This window comes from Stegastes partitus, unplaced genomic scaffold (assembly GCF_000690725.1).
Source record: "Stegastes partitus isolate 25-593 unplaced genomic scaffold, Stegastes_partitus-1.0.2 Scaffold824, whole genome shotgun sequence".
In the NCBI taxonomy this organism is placed as follows: Eukaryota; Metazoa; Chordata; class Actinopteri; family Pomacentridae; genus Stegastes; species Stegastes partitus.
This window is the reverse complement of record NW_007578555.1, coordinates 134,760-154,474: the sequence shown is the minus strand read 5'-3', so window position 1 is coordinate 154,474 and position 19,715 is coordinate 134,760. Positions and strand designations below refer to the sequence as shown.

The window sequence follows — 19,715 nt, the reverse complement described above, 5'->3', positions numbered from 1 at the left end:
TCTGTAATCTGCATGATTTCGGGTCGGTTTTTATGCAAAACAATAATAAATGTCCTTTTCTGGACTTTCATCTCGAACCTATAACCCTCATAAATGAAACCAGTGGTTCTGGTGCCGATAGAGGCTCAGGTCTGGTTCCATCAGGTGGACTGAAGCCTTGCATGGATTAAACTGGTCTCTTGAAGCCTCTTTAAGCAGGAAAAACAACTGTTCTGGTTAATATCTGAGACACGGAGCAGGTCAGTGATGCAGAGTCCGGCCCGGACCGGACCGAGCCTCCACTGGGTCCAAACACACCGTAAACGAAGCGGACTGCTCCTTTAGCTCGTTCAAACCCGTTAGCATCACAGATCCAACCATGACCGTTAGCTCACCGACCGGTCCAGCTGCGAACCACCGCCCCAGCCGACACGAGGCTGAATAAACCCACTAGATACCGGTGACCCGTCTCTATCACCCGCTGGACCGAGCATGAGTCGGTGTCCGAACCGCGGACCCCGGGAGGCCCGACTGTAAACACAGCTAGCTGCTAGCTTAGCGCTCATTACGGCTAATTTAAGCAGCGATGACAACGCGACGGTGAGCTTCTAGAGAAGTCGCGGCTTAAAGTTCAACCTTCACCTGCTAAACTATTTATTCAGCGCATGGAGCTGCTGTGCACCGGACCGGAGCGACCGACAGCTGCAGCCGAGCTCCGTCCGAGCACCGCTGCAGCACAGTTAGCTACAGGGAGCTAGCTAGCCAGCTAGCTTAGCCTCGCTGCTACTCACACTTCTTGAGCCACTTCATCCAGTAGCGCACGATCAGGCCGTGCTGCTTCTTGTTCTCGATGCACCAGCTCGAAAGTCCCTGGATCGACTCCATGGTGTTGGATACTCCCTGAAACCGCCGGTCCAAAGTGGCTTCCAGCGCAGCGTTGGAGCTGCGGGCTCCGTGGCCGCTCGCAGCGCCTGAACCGGCCGCCATCTTCGCAGCTCTGCGCGCCGATGAAGAGGCTGAAGGAGCAGCGGACGTAAGGAGGCGGAGGACCGGGAAACACGCCCCGGTGCACCGCGGACCGGACTGGCGGCGGGCTGACGGTAAATCTGAGCCTGAACAGTAACAGAACTTTTTTATTTCACTGCCGATTAATCGTTGCAGCTCTGTTTATAAATAAAATGTCATTTCAAACCAATATCTACAGTAGATCAATTTCAAATCAAGCTGCAGCTAACGATAGAATCTGTCATTTAGTTTCTTGGATAATCAATTGTTTTTAATCAATCAGTCGTTTGGTCTCTGAAATACCAGAAAACAGTGGAAAGTGTCGTCAGCTGTTGTGTCCAAACGTGTCCACTCAGGAGGACAGAAAACAGAAACACTCACTTTGTAGAAGCTGCACTCACAGAACTGGTTCATCATCTGAACAGTTGTCCGTCCATGTGACAGGAGACACCCACTAATACTTCCAGCTGTATCTACAGAAGCAGGTCAAACCTCTGCTCAGCAACTAACTCATAACTAGTTAACTCTTGTCTACAGCAGGTGAACATCAGGTCTAACCAGAATCAACTCAATGCTGGTGAACATTTGGGCTTTTGAGCAAACTTCTGGAAACACTGATTGACATTTTCCACCATTTTCTGAAGATTTATTGACACGAAAAATCAAGAAGGAGGATGAAGTTCACAGCAGCAGATCAGTCCTGATAACTTCAGACTTGGGTGCTAAAGTTCTGCTGACACCAGCTGATGCTGCTGCTGGTGTTTCACGTCAAAAGCTTCCCACAGGGAAACCACGGAGAGGCTCTTATTGTGAAGGTCAGCAGAGTCAGCTGCTTTCATGTGTAAAAACTAAGTTGAATTTACTGAATGATTGTGAAGATGTTCTGTAATAAACAGTCTGAATGAACCACTAATGAGCTGTCGGCAGGTTCAGTTCACAGAAATGCTTCATCCACTTTATATTCGGCTTTTAAATGTTCAGTAGTTCTGTCAGACTGAAGGACCGGTCCAAACCAACGGTTGCAACTGTGATGGAGACAGCAGGAAAGTCATGTCGTCCAACACTGTTTGTTTCTGCCCAAAAGATAAAGTCCTCCTGAAATCACCAGGCCGCCTGCTCGGCCGTTTCTAAATCTGCTTGAAATGTTTTCAGCATGAAACACAAACATTTAACAATATTTGTGAAAGTTCAGATTGAGACATCGACTACGTTCAGAGGTTTCATCGTTACTATCTCCAGTCGACCCACTTTAGCAGGTTTACGATCACGTTTAATCTGAGTCTGTCTGAAGAACATCTGAGGAACTATCGAAGATCAAACCTGGAGTGTTCTGTTGGTTCTCATCCTGTCACTGATCCAGAACCTGTAGATCAATAATCTGATTGTTGATGAGTTATAATGTGAAAAGTTCCATCTCTGAGCTCATGAACTAAAACCTGATGCTTCAGAAGAGAACCAGTGACGTGTTCTGACCCACATGTAGCTGCAGGTCACAGCAACACAGACGACACATCAGAACACTTTCAGATGAAGCTCTGGGTCACAGACGTGTTCATAACTGAGCAGGTCTGACAAGTTGATGGTCTGATCCGACCATAACATAATATTATTGATCTACAGGTTCTGGATCAGTGACATGATGAGAACTAACAGAACATTCCAGGTTTGATCTTCAATAGCTCCTCAGATGTTGTTCAGACAGACTCAGATTTAATGAGAGAATAAACCTGCTGGTCGCGGCTCAACAAGCTTTAATTTATTTATTTATCCAAAGTATTTCATGTATCAGGCTAAAACTTTACAGACGTCCTTATTTCTTACTATAAAAGTTTCAAGCAAACCTGAGATGGTCGAGCAGGAACTGTTCTGAGCAAAGAAACCAACAAATATTCACATTTAATGAGCTGCAATCACAGAATCGTCTCCTAACAAGGACTCAAACTGACAGATTCTACAGCTCACGATGACTTAGGGCGGCTGTAATGAGCAAACGCACAGAGCCGGTTAGATGGAGTTTATTTAAGGCTGTGATGTTACAGAGGAACAGCTACAGCTCACTAAAACATCTGCTCGCTTCTCCAAAACTAAAATGAATCCTGTAACATCCTCCCCTGGTGTCCTTCAGGTTCTTCTCCCACTGATGGCTGTTTCTGGTAACGGTTTGGATCATCGTCAGCGAGACACGAAGCTTCAGTCGGAACATAATGGACAGCGTTTGTCCCGGTGAGTCCGTCAGACTGTATCAACCACACATAGAAAGGATCTGACAGGAGCCTAGAACACCCACACACACCCTGATCCGCCACAAGCATCCACACAGCGTCGTCCGTCCTCCGCTTCTATGTTCAAGTCTGTTGGCTGGAGCCCAGCGGGCCGGGCCGGGCCGGGGCAGCGAGGCCCGGCCGGCTGCTCTGGGTCTGGAGGGAAGGAAGGGGCCGAAGGAGGGAGTTCTGGTGGAGCCTCAGTCGTCCGTGGTGTCCAGCACGCTCTGACTCAGCGCCAGGTCCCAGTAGTGTTCTGTGCCGTGCTTCTTGAAGTGCTCCCGGGCCATGCTCTCCGTCGGACACTGCTTGAACTTCATCTCCCCGAAGCTCCGCTCCTTAGCCGTTCCCTGGAGAACCGAGAGGGAACGTTAGGCTCACGGTGAAGGAGGGAGGGAAGGAAGGAAGGAAAGAAGGAAGGAGAGAACCGAGAGGGAACATTAGGCTCACGGTGAAGGAAGAAAGAAAGAAAGAAAGAAAGAAAGAAAGAAAGGAAGAAAGGAAGGAAGGAAGGAAGGAAGGAAGGAAGAAAGGAAGAAAGAAAGAAAGAAAGAAAGAAAGAAAGGAAGGAAGGAAGGAAGGAAGGAAGGAGAGAACCGAGAGGGAACATTAGGCTCATGGTGAAGGAGGGAGGGAGGGAGGGAGGAATGAAAGGAATGAAAGAAAGAAAGAAAGAAAGGAAGGAAGGAAGGAAGGAAGGAAGACTCTCTCCATCCGTTAGTGACATTGATGACGTCCAGTAGCTCACATGGTACATTTAAGGGAGACAGAGGAACCTACTACTACTAATAACACTAATAGTGATGAGAGCGGAGCAGAAGGCAGCAGAAGGCAGAACATCTGGACCTCACCTCCCAGATCAACCAGCACTTGTTGTTCCTCTTGGTGTCGTCGTCTCCGTCTGGATCTAACAAAGGATTCATGGAAAAGAAAAACTCATTCAGTGGCTCAGTCAGTAAACCTGTAAGAACTCATCAGCTCCAGTAATTCAACTCTGCAGCCTGACAGCATTCCAGGCTTCCTCTGAACAGCTACCGGTACTGCTCACTTGGACCCGGACAGACTCTAGAACCCTACCGTCTCTTTTACTGTTGTGTTCCTCCCACTTGATTCTGTGCAGCATCAGCCTCTTGAACTTCTTCTGGGATTTTGGGCCTAAAAACAGACAGACAGAGATTCAGATGGATCCAGTAGCAGCAGGTAGGACACACTGTCAGCTGTTCTCTACCTGACACACCTGAACAGTCCACGTTGGTACCGGTTGTGTTTCAGGTCTGTTTGACCACAACATCATCCTGCGTCTACATGAAGGCGTCAGTAATAACAACTACAGTCTAGCGGTATAATCTACTGGATTTAGAGCAACAGGACAAAGATGCTGAATTCACTCATGTGTTTTCTTTGAGCTTTAAACCTGCAGATCAGCATCACATGAAACACGACTTCATGATACTGACAGACATCTGAACCAGCTCAGATCAGAGACAGCCCAGGTTGTTTACGAGTCAATAACAAGAATCCAAACTAAACCTAAAGAACGTGAACTCTGGAAGTCCAACAATCAGCTGAACGACGGTCGTGTCGACCTCAGTAACCACTGATTTACAGTTTTACAGACTTTTTTTTGTTTTTTGTTTTTTTTTTTTTACAGCAAAACATCAAATGAAAAAAAACCTCATAAAACACTTCTTCTGGTCTATTCTAGGAAACTCATCAGTTCCTCTGAAAGCAGGCTGTGCAGCAGGTAGACGGCCAATCAGCAGCCGGCTCCTAACTTCCACCCTTTTAGCTTTAACTTGACAACATCCTGATAACTGTCTGACAGCAGCTCATGATGTTCATGTTTGTTGTTTATAAAACAGTAGAAATGATTCAGTCCCAGAAGAAAGATCCATCCAGGACCTGACCCACATGAACTACCTGATGACTAAGAAACCTCATCACATTTTGTTTTTAACTCGTATCTACAGCAAACTGAGATGAAATCTGAGGAGATTCCTGTTTTGGAGCACAGACGTCATTTTGTGACGTTCTACAGATGAAGACAGCAGCTGTTTAGCTGCAGCCGTGTCGGGGTGAACGTTTACCGGCTCCATCTGCTCCAGAGGAAAGTCCGAGCGGTTCTCCGTTCTGTCCGATAACAAACCAGCGCTGAAACTAACCATTACGTCCAAATCAATCAAATCACTTTCTGGTGAAAAACCAACTACAAGACGACAAATGTCTTGTTTGGCTCCCAATCCAAAGGTTTCAGGTTATTCCGTCTGATTTTATGAACTGCAGACAATCACAAGAACATCTCTGATAGATTTCATCCTCTTTAAGACACCTAGTTTAGTTCTTTACCTGGCCATTAACCCACATCCAGCAGGTTTATTCTCTCCTTAAATCTGAGTCTGTCTGAACAACATCTGAGGAACTATTGAAGATCAAACCTGGAATGTTCTGTTAGTTCTCATCCTGTCACTGATCCAGAACCTGTAGATCAATCATCTGATTATTGGTGAGTTATAATGTGAAAAAGTGAAAAGTTCCATCTCTGAGCTCATGAACTAGAACCTGATGCTTCAGAAGAGAACCAGTGATGTGTTCTGACCCACATGTAGCTGCAGGTCACAGGAACACAGACGACACATCAGAACACTTTCAGATGAAGCTCTGGGTCACAGACACGAACAGAAAGTTGTTTTAGTTGAACTGGAACAACTGTTCTCCACAGACACGGGCAGATTCCATCTCATTTGACCAATTTGATCACAAGTAGATCTTTAAAAAGATGTTCGTTTGATATCTGAAGTCAAAACGTCACACTGATATGAGAGACTCATTAAGCAGACCGATGTGTCCGGTTCTACTCGGCGCCGTCTCTTACCTCCCTCCACCACCACCAGGTTCACGTCTTTGTGCAGAACCACGGTTCCCGTCAGGTACAGCTGGTTGGCGTTGGCCTCCACTTTGAACTTCTTGGCAGGATTCTGCAGGTTCCGGATCCTGCACAGGGAAGGTGAAGGCATTAAAGCAGACGTAGAACTCTGCTGTAGTTCGTCTGAACTCCAACATGTCGACATACGAACCTGTACACTGAGATGTAGACACCATCTGTGAGGTCTTCTCTTAACTTCTTCACCTTCTTCTCTTTCCTCTGCTCCGCCGTGAGTTTCCGAGCTGCATTCGCCTCCTCATGAGCCCTGCAGGGAAGGAGGAGGACATTATTTATCACGGACCGGTGCAAGACATGACTCAGTAAAAACAGAGGGGTGAAGGGAGGTACCGACTTCTGCCTCTTGGCCATCTGTGCTCTGACGTGGGCCTCCACTTTGGTGGGATCCTGAACCGCCTCCGTCCCCAAAACCCTCATCAGGTTGGAGATTCGAACTGAGAAAACACAACAGACGTCGTCTACATTCTGTTTCATTGCAACAGGCTTTAGATGCAGCGGTTCTGCGGTTCTACCTTTGGGTTCTGGTGGTGGCATCAGTCCAAGACGGACCTTCTCCTGAACTTCTTTCTGACCCTCCCGTCGTGTTTGTCTTCTCAGTTTCTTCTGTTCTTTCTTGGTCAGATAGACGCCCAGCGTTACCGGCTTGTCTGTGTCGACTGAGGAGCAGAAAACACACAAACTGTGACGGCAGCAATGAAAGAAACACACGAGGACAGCTGGAAGGCTGCAGAGACGGATCACTGCATCAGGTCCAGCACCTGGCGCTGTGATCTCTGGAGTGTCTGTGATATAAGAATTAATCATTCAAGAATGACTGGCTTGGTTTTGTAGGAGAGTGCATCTGGAGAAAAAATACAAGAAGATTTTTAAAAAGCTGAAAAATGACTTGTTGGGGTTTGTTTTTTCTTTGGATGTCATCGAGTCTGGCTTTGCCCTCATCACGGAGCTTTACTGCTGATGATCTTCTCTGTACCTGACCGGCATCACCATTACCTCTGGAGACAACATATTATCATCGTCCTCTCCTTTAAACAAACACGGCTCCGCTCTCACTTCAGTGTTGTGATCAACACCTTATGTCAGAGCCTCTACTTCAGGCTACACATCCAAAATGCATGTTTACCAACAGATAGCACGTTGTACAGACGTCCCCTGAACGCCTCACATGCACGTATGTAGATGTGAATGCTGCTGTGCACGGAGAAGCCTCACTGCAGCCCAGACTCTGACTCACCTGACTTCTGTGTGAGCATTTTAAACACGAGTCGTGTTGCTTGGATGGTGTGAAGCCAGATTGTGACTAACATCACATTAACTGTGCAGCACGACAGCTGATGCTGGGCTTTGCAGCCAAGTCCTTCTTTTTTTTCTGTTTCTCGCTCAGTCAACAAACAGTCTTTAAATAAAGTTTTTAAACACGAACCCTCCAAGAAGCCTTTAGTCAGAGCAGATCAGGTTCTATCAGACGAACCTCTTTGGTAGATTCAGCCGTGGAAAATGAGAAGTTTTCTTTTTGTGTCATGACGTTTGAGTTCATCTTTGCACATCACAGAGCCGAAGCTCCAGCGGTTCGTCTGCAGCCTGAGGTTTTATGCTTTTTGGTTTAGAGCTGAGCAGCATGTAGGTTTCACACGGTGGATAACGGATCTACTGGACGGCAGAGCTCTCAAACATTACTGCAAAATAAACTTCACGCTCCAAATGAAGCTTTGAACTTTTGTAGATGATCGAACTTGCTGCAAATGTATGTTTTTTAACTGATGCCTGGTGGACCAGGCTTTCCCATTCAGGTAGTTTCAGGCAGCTGGAGGGTTTTGTCTGTGTACCAAGCAGAGGATTAAGTCATGAGACGTTTCCATCAATGCAACTGGTGCACACGCCCAGAATGGAACCTTGGAATTACTGCAAGAGTGAAAAAGTGAAAAATCAAGTCTGTGCTAAAGCGGCTCCAGAACGAATCTGAAGGAAAACTTGAGACCCGTTACTGGAAGAAGCTGAAGGAACAACTGGAGCCCGTATTCAAGGGTTCCTCAACATGTTCTTCTTCATGCTGCACCAACCAGCCTGCACAGCCGACGCTCGTCACACACGCCTTCTCTAACGTTGTGTTGTCAGTAGTAAACAGAGCAAACAAGGTCCCGCTGTGCTGTCTGAGGACAGTCATCTTAAACACACATTCATCTTTCATGGACTCACCTGGAGGACTGATCTGAGCCGGATGTTCTACCAGGTTGGTGACACCAAACAACTCCAGCAGTTCGAACTTCGTGTCGGAGTTTCTTAAAGGCATTAAAGGGAGAACACGCAGGTTAGCTTCAGTAATACATTCATGTCTGTGCCACAGAGATCACCAGTCAAACATCACAGTCTGCGTTTAAGACAGAACTCTGAATTCTGAAGGAACTTGTGCCACATGATGCTCAGAAAAAAAGACATAAAATAGTAATAAGTACAACACATAAGTAAAGAAGACACCAGACATCTCTCACATGTGAACATGAGCCTTCTCTCAGTAACAGAAGCAGCGCCGCTACTCTGCATCGATCTGGAACAGCTCTACCTGTGCGTCCTACGGCTGGGTTCATCCTGCCACACCTGGACATGGTCTATTTTTCAGCCCAACTATACTTTTGGACTTCCTGTCCTGCTTCTTTCAGCTCCATCTGTTTCCTGCTGCTGTAACGTGTGAACTTCCCGGTGAGGGATCAATAACGCTGATCTGATCCTAGAACTCGGGCTGGGCCGCATCATACCGTACACGGTGATACCGGTGTAATGTTGGGATGATATGAAGTTGAAATAACATTTGAGTGCAACGTGCAGTGCTGTTGTTTTGTGGGGCTGGTCCGAAAAGCCATTTCTGATCTCTGGACATTCGGTCCCAATTAATGGCGAATATCCCGAATATTCGGGGGTGCGGCGCGGTGGTGGCGGGTGAGTATTTGTGCCGACGGGGGGGTTGTGGTCCGGCTCCGACGGGCTGGAGTGGGCGTGACACACAGGCTGCATTTGGCTGCAAAGACCAGTTTCTGTGTTTAGGTTAGCGGTGACGGCTCCGTTTCTGCGGCGGCGGGGATATTCGGAGATCAAGTTTGATATCCCGATTCCAGCACAGCAAACAAATAGTCGGCTATTCGGGTCCAGTCCTATTGTTTGGTCCGGTCTAATGCCCATGGAGGAGGACGGATGCAGCGCATCGACTGACACAGCAGGGCCGTGTTAGTGCAAAGGCAACTCCACGTTTAGTTCAGAACTAATTTATTTAGCCACTGCCATGTTCAACTACACTGTGATCACCGCCGGCATCCTCGTTACTTCACTACCCCCACAACATGTGCAACAGGAGTACTAGCGCCCCCTAGTGGAATGGCATGCAACATGTACATACAACAAAAGAGCAACAGGCCGGACCCGGATATCAGAGTATTCGGTCGTTGTGGTGGTGTCCGGAGAGCAATTTTGAGATCCGAATATTCGCCGCCACTCGCCGCTACCTGATGGTGGAAACAGAACTGCGACCACTGTCCCAAACTGGCACCAGCAGCCAAGTCCTGCCTGTGCATCCCGCCCACTTCCATTTGCACCAATAAAGTTGTGCAGTTTTGAAGTATTTTGTCTCGTGTCATTTATATCGTGATAAATATTTTTGGCCGTATCAGCCTGCCCTACTTGGAGCAGGACTAGAACAGTGAAGCGTAACGCTGGTAAAGCAACGCTGCACGTGATCATGGCAACGGTTTAGCCTGAACCACTCACATGTCTACGTTGGAGGGCAGGATGTATGAGTCCCACCACTCAATGTTGGGAACCTCTCCCTCTCCGATCTCCTTCTTGGGTGCGATCAGAGCCAGTTTGGTCGACGCCTGGATTCCCGTCTTCTTGGCGGCCTGAGCGATCTCATTCTGAAGGCGTTCCAGCTGAGCCTGGTTCAGGGACAGAGGGCTTGTTTAAGTCGAGTTTAATCAGCTAATCAGGTTGATGCAACATGGTTCCATACCCACCTTGGTTCTAATCCTCTGAGCGATCTTCTCGAAGCGCCCCTGGTCGTGGAACTTGAAGCTCCTTCGGGCGCGCTGAGCCGGCGTGATGGACACCCGCTGGTCGAAGTAGGACGTGGACTCCAGGTCGTCTCCGGGTTTCTCCTTCAGCTGCTGACGGAACTGTTCCCTCTTCACCGCCCGGATGTTTGCTGCAGAGCAGAGCGCTGTGTGAGAACACCAGAACGGGGAGAAAACACGGCGCGTCGCCGAGACGTTACCAGATGGCCGCGGACAAACCTTTCAGCGTCGGCATGCGGTGCGTGAGCTCCACCTCTTTGCCGCTGGCGTCCACCGTCCGTCCTTTCTCGTCCAGGATCAGAGGTGTTGGCTTGTTCACCTCCTTCACTTCTACTTTCCTGTAGATGAACGCAGGTTTTATTTCCACAGGGAGCAAACAAACTTCACCCTCATGGTTTCTGTCTTCTGTAGACAAGGATGGTTTCCATTACTGCTACCAACACCACTGATCCGTCCACTACTATAACAGCCTCCTATCAGGTCCTCCTGGTACTGTTCAGTCAGTGGACAGAACTTTCAATAAAGTGATTCACAAACCAGATGGAAACAATCCCCTCATGAACATTACGCTACAAACAAGAGACTCAATAAAAACTGTTGAGTAATCGACATTAAAAACAACAAATAAACCAATTAAATGAATGAAAAGCCAGACTTTGGACACAGATCCTGAGTTTGATCAGACGAGGATCAGAACAACAGAAAGCTGCGTCGCTGTGGGTTTGTGTTCTGACTGTAAGCTGAATTAAAACTCTGCGACCAGAAGACCTGAAGGTTCGACAAGGCTGGCAGGAGAAAAGAGCTTCAGAGAAGAATCTAAACAGAACGAGAACAGACTTTTAAAAACGTATTCTCTGTGTCATTCTTTACTCTAAAACAAACTGAACGCACAGCTTTTCCTTTAAGATCATTTTTGCTGCATTAACAAACAAAAATAAAACCCTACAATCTGCACCAGAACCAGTTAATCCACCTGATCTGAACACAAGTTAATAATGACGCTGATCATGGGAATAACGTTAAATATCGGCCAGAGTAATAAGTCAACACCTGCTTTAGTTTAGTAGAAGCAGAGCTGAGGGTAAACGTGCAGGATAACGTCTACGCAGCAGTAATAATAGAACATATCCCATAGTTCCTCCAGAGCTGACAACGCCGGAGCCCAGCGACCCTCCACGAGCTGTAATGAACGGATGTACTCACGGTGGAGCGATGCCCATGGCGTGCAGGTTGGCCAGAGCCACCAGGTTGTGAGGCCCAGTGTTCCCCAGAGCTCCCAGTATGCCGGGCTTCATGGCCAACTGGGACTGGATGCGGGCCTGCAGCTCGGCGGCCTTGCGAGCCTTCTCGATGGCATCGTTCATGAAGCTGGCAGCCTGTGACGGGGCGATGGAGGAGGCGCCGGCGGCTGCAGCTGAGCTGCCGAGGAGCCGCGACACTGGAGGGGAGTCCAGCTGCGACTGTGGAAGGACGGGAGGTGGAGTTAGACAGAAAGAAGACTTCAGGATGGAGAGATTAAGTTCTAGAAACACTGAAGCTTACTCCTGTAGAAGGGACAGACGAGGCGAAGCTCAGCTGCTTCTTCCTCTCCTCGATCTGCCTCGTGGCGGCTTCCATCATCTGCTTGATCTGTTAGTGCAGCAACAGGAGAGGCTCAGGACACTTCATTCAGACACACTCATCACTCTGCGGTGGATCGGACCCACAGCTGTGTACCTGCATCTTGGTCAGCATGCCGGGGCTCTCAGCCGGAGGTCCAGGTATCACCTCCGGCTCCTCCACCTCCTCAAAGCGAGGACCTCGTTTTCGCTTCGCCGCCGTCCCACCACCTGCCTCCGGAGGTTCCCGCAAGGCGCCGGGCTCAGCCTCGTCCCCGAACACATCCTGAGTCCAAACAGTCAGAACAGAATCGCAAATAAATTAGAGGATCAGCAGTTTGACTTGATGTGTCTTCAGTTAACAGAGAAGGACGAACATTCGGAGGCAAACTGCACCTCTGAAGAGTATTTAACTCGTTTCTAGGCCCGACAGATTTATTAGCTGATTGCAGTCCTTTCAAAACAATCATCATCGGCCGGAGTTTGGCCGATCAAACGCAGATATAACAGTGAAATGTTCTGCCTGTGAGGCATATCTTTGTTGTTGTGAGCGTTAAGGGAACAAAAAGAAGATATTTCATTCATTAGATATTTTTTAAATCAATTGGAATAAATCAGAATTTTTTTCTTCCAAACATCAGAACCAGTGATTAGAAGCTGTGGTTCAGAGCGTTAGAGTCTCGTCTCCTGGTTGGTCTTGATCATTGAACCGATCATGTAGAAAGTGTGATTTCCTGCCGATGAGCGGATCTCCTTCAGGTCTGATCATTCACTTATACTGTCAGAACAGTGTGTCGGGTTACCTTCAGGTCTCTCTTGCGGTTCTTCTCTCCTGCTCCTTTGTTTCCTCGAGCGCTGCGACTTTCCTCCAGCGCTTCGAAGAGACGCTCGACGAAACCTCCGGCGGAGTCATCGAGGAACGGACGCAGCTGGTCTGAAGGTGGAGAGAGTCAGAAGATGAGCAGGAGTCTCTAGTTCACTACAGTAAATACCACCAGAGGACCTCTACCTGCACTAACAGACCAGAGGACCTCTACCTGCACTAACAGACCAGAGGACCTCTACCTGCACTAGCAGACCAGAGGACCTCTACCTGCACTATCAGACCAGAGGACCTCTACCTGAACTAACAGACCAGAGGACCTCTACCTGAACTAACACACCTGGTCTCTGAACACTCAGCTGCTTTAAGCTGGTTCAACTTGTAAAATAACCTGAAACATCTGGTGATGTCAGTGGAGTGAATCTGTGAATTTATTGGTGCACTAACTCAGAGACATTTATCATCAACACACTCAAACATGTTGACTTGTGAATATTTTGTACATTTAAAACCTCCGTATGGGATCAGTGACAAACAAAGACAAGAATGTGAAGGAAGAAGGAATGTGAGCAGTGATATCTGTAGAAGAATCTGTCCCACATCAACAGTACTTACATGTGTGTATATGTGTGTATTGTTGTTTTCTACGATGCATGCATCCCTCTGCCAAAGACTTCCCCAGTTACAGGGATTAATAAGGACGACCTGATATGAAAAATTACAAATGTTTATGTGAAACTTTGGCCTTGACTTGTGCTGTCTGCTGACTTTTTGTCTGAACTGGGCCTTCCCTGAACCTCTGCGTCAGCATCCAGGTGAGCTACCTGTGGTCTTCCTCTTGTCCAGGCCCTTCCCCACACAGTGCAGCGCTGCAGTGACCACGGTGGGCTCGGAGAAACCCAGAACCTTCTTCACGGTTCGCTCCACCCACGGCCTCAGCTCCTCCACCTCCCGCTTCGGAAGAGACATCCTCCAAACCTGCAGAAGATCACAGTTCACATCCTGTCAGCGCCGTCATGGACTTTAACATCATGAGTACAGGACACGAGACTGGCCAAGAGCCATGACACGCAAAAACCACAACATCATGCACGTCAGAAGCATCATCGCACTGTTTCTGATGTGTGAGTTGTGTGTGCTAAGTCCGTCTGAATCCTTGTTTAGATTTGGAAATTAGACTTTCGTGCCCATTAGCTACACCAGAGGTTCTCACAGGAAGAAGTGAGATCTTCTCCAGTTACCTGAAGGACTATAAGCTTTAAAGTACAACCCTCATGATGCATCATAACAGATCAGTTCAGAACCGACACTGCAGCGACCACAACAGTCACAATGGGAAGCTGCAGAACCAGAACCAGAATCAGAAAAAGCTTTATTAACAAGTGAGCTCACACACAAGGGATTTGTCTGGTTACTGGACTCGCATAAAATCAGTTAGACAGCAAGACAGCAACAGAGTCAATAAGTAATAAATATAAAATCCGCCTCTAAGTCCGAATAAACAGAACCGTCTCAATCCTGTGTGACTTCAGGTAAATTAACTCAAACATGTCAGGCAACAGCTCAGTTTGCTGCTCGGGACAAAGAGATAAACGTGACTGATCTCCAAAGAAGTCTGCAGTCAGATATTAACTCTGATCTAAGGGTACAAAGAGTTTCTCAGCCTCATTTAAAAGATGCAGTTTGTTGACATGCAGCTCAACATGTCCACAGCAAGGTGAGGTGAACCAGTTTCTGTCAGAAGCTGGTCCACTCTAAGGACAAGACACCGAGACACAAACAGAGCAACGTGGTGGAGGCAGTCCAGTGCAATGAGGAACGCCCAGACCTGTACATCAGGGAGGCTAAACAGCCGCTCCACAAGTGCATGGCCCAGCACAGAAGCTCCTCAGGACAGGACTCAGCATCCACCTGGATCTCAAGGACAAAGGACTCTCATCTGAAGACAACAACGTACAGATGTTGGCCTGCAGGGAGGACGGATGGTTTGAGAGAGGGCTGAAAGAAGCCATCTAACTGGAAGGACCATCCCTCATCAGTGGTGGAGGTCTGAGGCATCACCTGTTTACAATTCAGTCCTCAGATCTCTCCCCAGGAAGACGAAACCACATCCACACCGAGCCACAAAGACCCTAACGAACCCCAGTGTGTCAGGGGGAGCACTAACGACTCACATAACGAGGGGGAGGAGCAACAGACCCCAAACTCAGGTGTTAACGTCTCCTTCAGGATATCAGTATGTGGAACTCCCAACTAGTCAGTCAGAGCTGATGAAGCCTCTTGGATGAAGGTGGAACATCTTCAATCAGTCCAGCTGCTACTATTAATCTACCAGAAGAACCAGGACCTGGAGGACTGAGAGTCTTCACAGACACACAGATTGGTTATTATTAGTTATATCTGAGGTGTTGTGTTCTGGGAATTTATGGCAATAAGTGAAATATTTCCCCTCCCTGCATCTCCTCCTCTTGACCGTTTTGTCAGATTCCTGTTAACTAACTGAACTACTAAACGATTATGAGCGATTATAAACTTGAACCGATCTCAGTCCAGATCGTTGGTAAAACGGAAAACGTTGGTCTTGCTCTGTGGATTTGGCACACTACTTATAAAGACACAAGGCACAGCTTTCATACGTTTATGGATGTAAATGACCATAAATAAAGATATTCTACTTTAGCTCTACACTGGCTGAGCAGACAGACAGAGGAACGGCGTTACTCAGCAGACAACACAGCGTCTCACCGGAAATTGGTGCAAATATCAGATTAAAATGTAAAGATTTCTGGGCTGAACCGAACCCCGACTGGATCCAGATTCTCACACTGGATATGAAGTGGACCGGTTTCATTTAAACCTGCAGACCTTTAAGAAGCTGCATCGGTTGGATGTTAGATGAGATTTATGAGTGAAATCTTTCTCCTCACCATCACACGAACTGGTTCTCCTTAATTATTTGGAGTAGCTCATCCAAATCACTATTAAATTAATTCCCATCCCGGCCAGCAGGTGAAGCTCAGTAGGACTCTGAATGTGGTATTTGTAACGTGTGTATGGCTGTAAATCACCATCAATAAGAGTGATTTACTGAGCTAACTGTCCTGCTCACACTACTTATATAATGCTGTAGAGCACAGACAGAAGGTGGATGACTGAACTTAGCAGCCAACAGGGTCTCAGGTTCTACGTCCATCTTCAGGAGAAAGATCCAAACATCAGGTTTTATTCGAACAACGTCTGTTCAAGTCTTCATGACAGTTTGAGCCACATAAAGAGCTTTAACACAAGCTGGGCGCTACAGCCTTACTCAGCAGTAGTTGGCTTCTGCAGACCGTATTAATCACGGACCGAACCGCCCTGATTAACCCAGAGACTGGACCCAAACACGGTCCCCTGAGCACCAGCACGCTCCGACATCCGCAACTTAGCTTCCCCAACACACACGTCCGGCGGTTTAACGCTTTAAAACTCTACTTCAGTCGGTGTACAGCGGCTCCCCGTCAGCCGGTGACGGTCCCGGTTGATCTAAACCGGTTAAATAAACGTGCTAACCGGAGCAGCGCGAGCTAAAACCAGCACCATCCGCCAAAACTCCCGGTTAGCTGCTAGCGCTGGTTAGCACCGAGCCGCCAACATGACCGAGTAACTGCAGAAAAACGGCCACAAACCTTGGATCCTGTCGGTAGTCTTCGTCTGTCCGCGTCCGCCGCAGAAGCCAAACGGGAACGGTCGAGTTTTATCGGTTCTGAACTCTCAAGCTGCGGAGTTTTCTGAGAAACTTTCAGCTCGGTGGCGCCGTTCACACGACGTTTCTGCTCCGCGACCCGGAAACACAAAGCCGCGCTGCTTCTTCTTCGTGGGCTTTTGTGCGCATGCGTTTGAGACAAAAGCCCTCTGGTTCCACCTGTTGGCCAAAGGGAGGAGCTGTCGCCGCTTCACTGAAGGTTTCGCCTGCTTTTGCTAAAAAGTCATGAATAAAAATAAGCTTTTTGAGAAGCAATTCATCTTTCAAAATTTGTATTTAACTGCAAAATACTGGTGGACTGATGGTAAACATGACATGAGTGAACTTCTGCTTTTATTTCAAGGCCAAGACCTGAACTTTGTAAAGTAGAAAAGATCTTTATGCTCTGATCAACAGCTGAGTGAAATCTGTTACAGTTAAGCTCCAAAATCTTAACAGCCGTGCCAAGTTTTGATTTATTTTTGATGAAACGCAGGTTCTATTAGCATGCTAAGTTTAAAAAACCTAGATATTAACACGTCAGAATATCAATAATCTGGATATTTACAGACAGAAGTATCAATAACTTTGATATAACAGACCAAAATGTCTAAAAAGGATCACAAATATGGATATCAACGCCAAAAAAAGATCATTTGAGATTTAATGCTTAAAAGTCTCCAAAAACTGATTATTAATGAACAAACATTGTGAAAACCTGGTTAATAACATTTTTAAAAAGTGTCAAAAACGTGGACAAAAACAGGCTCCTCAGTGCTCAACAATTTAAAAAATAAGGATTTTAACAAATAAATATTTTTGAAAATGGATGTTAATGAAAAAAAATCACTAATCTGGATTTTAATGCATCAAAATCTTAAAACCTGAAGGTCAGCACACAGATCTTATTGCTCAAATAAACGTTCTCTGTAACTCTAACTTGCTGTAGATTGTTGCTGCTGCTAATATCCTTCACATGTTCCTGGTTTACTCAGTAAACCTGCTTCCTGTCCTGATAATCTGTGTTTATTTTTGGTCTCTCTCAGGTTAAATATTTCCCAGTTGCTGTCCAACTAACCACAGCGAGTGAACTCAGTGCCCTCATGGCAACAACATGGGACTGTCATGTGATCGCCACTTCCTGCCACAGAAGCCCCGCCCCCTCCCCCCGTGTGTGCACGATGTGGGTCAGCAGAGTGCACTGGTAGTAGCGTGAGCATGAATCAGTAGTAGGAGGCCGGAGGCGACAGCAGGCTGCAGAAAGCCTGATCCAGCTGCGTTCATTTACTCCCACTGTGGAGCTCCTCCATCAGCATCCCGCTCTGAAGCTCACCCACATCCTCACCAGCACGTCGCAAACCAAACTGGAAAATCCCAGTTTGGTGTTTGACCAGGAAGCCTCCTGTTAGAGGACTGACTGATAGTCCATGAAATCTGAGAAACTTCCTTTGTGTCGCAGCTTCTTTCATCTTTTTCAGCTTTTGTTTGGCTCCGTAAACTCTGTGGTGCACGTAGACGATGACAACAACCAGTGACCAGACTGGGACGAGTGGGTCGGAACCAGCTTCAGCTCTCAGGGACTGAACAACAATCTGTGGGAACGACTTGAGCACAAAATGTGAAAAGTTCCTCACAAGCTGCAGCTGCAAATAACGAGCAGCTACTACGATCAATGAAATGTCATTTTTAAGAAAGTTTTATTTTTAATTCTATCATTTTAAATATAATATTTTAAGAACAATAAATGCAGAAGACATGTTTCAGTTTTTATGCGTCCTCACTGAACACTTTCCTGTTTGGACAAATCCAATTATTTTAGGACCATAAAATGTGCTCTGGATGCTTTGGAGAGATAATTATGATCCACTAACTGTTCAAAAAGATAAAACTGCATTTAAAAAATCTTACATTATGTAGACAAAAGGAGAGATCCTGTAAATCCTCACATTTAAAAAGCTGGAAACAAATAAATAATGAATGAATAGATGAGGCTTCAAGTGATTTTAATGAAATAATCAGAATTTTAAGCTTAATTTTGATCAACTTCTCAGTAATTTCTGAAGCAAAATGCAGAAGAATGCGCTGCTTACAAACAAATCATTTTACCTCGTTAAAGCGATTTCTGAACTGATGTTTTGTTCGAGCAAAAGGACAAATTCAGAAAACGCTCTCAAGTACATGAAATAGTGAAATACTGAAGATTGTCACATTTAAAAAGCTGAAATGAAAAGTGTTGGGTTCAGATGTTTTCCTCTGTTCGACCAACAGAATAAAATCAAATAAAAACGTTTTCTTGATTCCACCAGGAAGCAGATATGTTTGGTTTTTACAGACGGTGTGTCTGTGTGACTTTTTAGTGATCCAATGCAAAAAGTGTTAAAATTACAGTTTGTTGAGCAAAACTCTGTATTTTTTGCACATTCCTGCTGATCTGAGGACCACAGAACTTCTGCTTTTTACAGAATCTGTTCATTTAATCTTTTAAATGAGACATTCAGAAAAAAAGTGATTTGGATGAAATAAAACACGTTTAAGCTCAGATTTGGTTCATTTTCAGTGGAAACCCGACAGTTTGACGGTTTCTAGAGGATAGATGCTGTTGGTTTGGTGGTTTTTAAGTCCTGTGGTGGACTGAGTCTCCTCGTGAGTATCGTCCAGCGTCCAGAGACCTTCAGTGAAGCGGCAGGCCGAGTGTCTGCTGGCGGCTGGAGGCCTGAGCTCAGGTCTGGCTGGTCAACACGAGTCCTGGCTGCCCTCTATGATGTAATGACACCTCAGCACATAACATGACAATACCACAGATACTTCTATACAGCAGGGAAACAAAACGTGCACAGCTCACATGCACACACTGGCAGCTCCGGCTACAATAATACGGCCTCATGAGGGCATGTGGTGGAGCAGGATGAATTATTCTATTATATGAGTGGAATGCAAAGCATTTGGCCTGCAGTTAGTAATCCTGTCCAACATATGCAAAGCTAGAACTGTTGAGTCTCACAAGTGTTTCACTCAATGTTCTCAACTCTCTGAACTCCAAACCCAGCGGCAGGCTTTCAAAAAACCATCAGCCAGAGAGTTTGAACGTTTCAGCTGTTTTATAATCATTATAGGACGATTATGATTCATGGAAACTCAACAATCTGAGCTGAAATGTGAGATTCTTCGTCTGAATCACTTTGTTCTGAAGGTCTCATCTGAAAATGGACCAAACAGAAAGTGTTCAAGAAATCCTGTGAAAAACAACAATGTGGCGTCACTCAGCAGAACCAAGAATCCACCAGAGAAGACTGAGAGGAACCTCCAACATCTTCTACATCTGATGG

At 46.5% G+C, this 19,715-nt stretch overlaps 2 protein-coding genes across 3 annotated transcripts in view; both read right to left on the bottom strand.

Moving 5' to 3' along the window:
• The window catches only part of rprd2b (regulation of nuclear pre-mRNA domain containing 2b), a 20,007-nt gene extending 19,001 nt beyond the window's left edge, over positions 1-1,006 (bottom strand). Inside the window, exon 1 of the mRNA XM_008292705.1 lies at positions 771-1,006. Coding sequence (XP_008290927.1) covers positions 771-966 — 196 coding nt within the window. The 5' untranslated portion in view covers positions 967-1,006. The remainder of the gene's footprint in view (positions 1-770) is intronic.
• A 1,977-nt stretch (positions 1,007-2,983) lies between these two features.
• Positions 2,984-16,498, bottom strand: prpf3 (PRP3 pre-mRNA processing factor 3 homolog (yeast)). Of its 2 annotated transcripts, none has more exons than XM_008292695.1 (17): positions 16,334-16,498; positions 13,490-13,643; positions 12,646-12,776; positions 11,961-12,128; positions 11,787-11,873; positions 11,448-11,704; positions 10,464-10,582; positions 10,188-10,375; positions 9,943-10,109; positions 8,383-8,465; positions 6,699-6,842; positions 6,521-6,620; positions 6,320-6,433; positions 6,118-6,236; positions 4,323-4,400; positions 4,097-4,152; positions 2,984-3,595 (listed from the first exon to the last, which is right to left on the bottom strand). In XM_008292695.1, exons 2-17 carry the CDS (start codon positions 13,632-13,634, stop codon positions 3,446-3,448), a joined length of 2,106 nt encoding a protein of 701 aa, XP_008290917.1. In that variant the 5' UTR covers positions 13,635-13,643; positions 16,334-16,498; the 3' UTR covers positions 2,984-3,445. The 2 variants fall into 2 exon arrangements, with proteins under 2 accessions (XP_008290917.1, XP_008290918.1); XM_008292696.1 differs by lacking the exon at positions 16,334-16,498 and adding an exon at positions 13,281-13,370 and having other exon boundaries at positions 13,490-13,529.
• Positions 16,499-19,715: the final 3,217 nt, after the last annotated feature.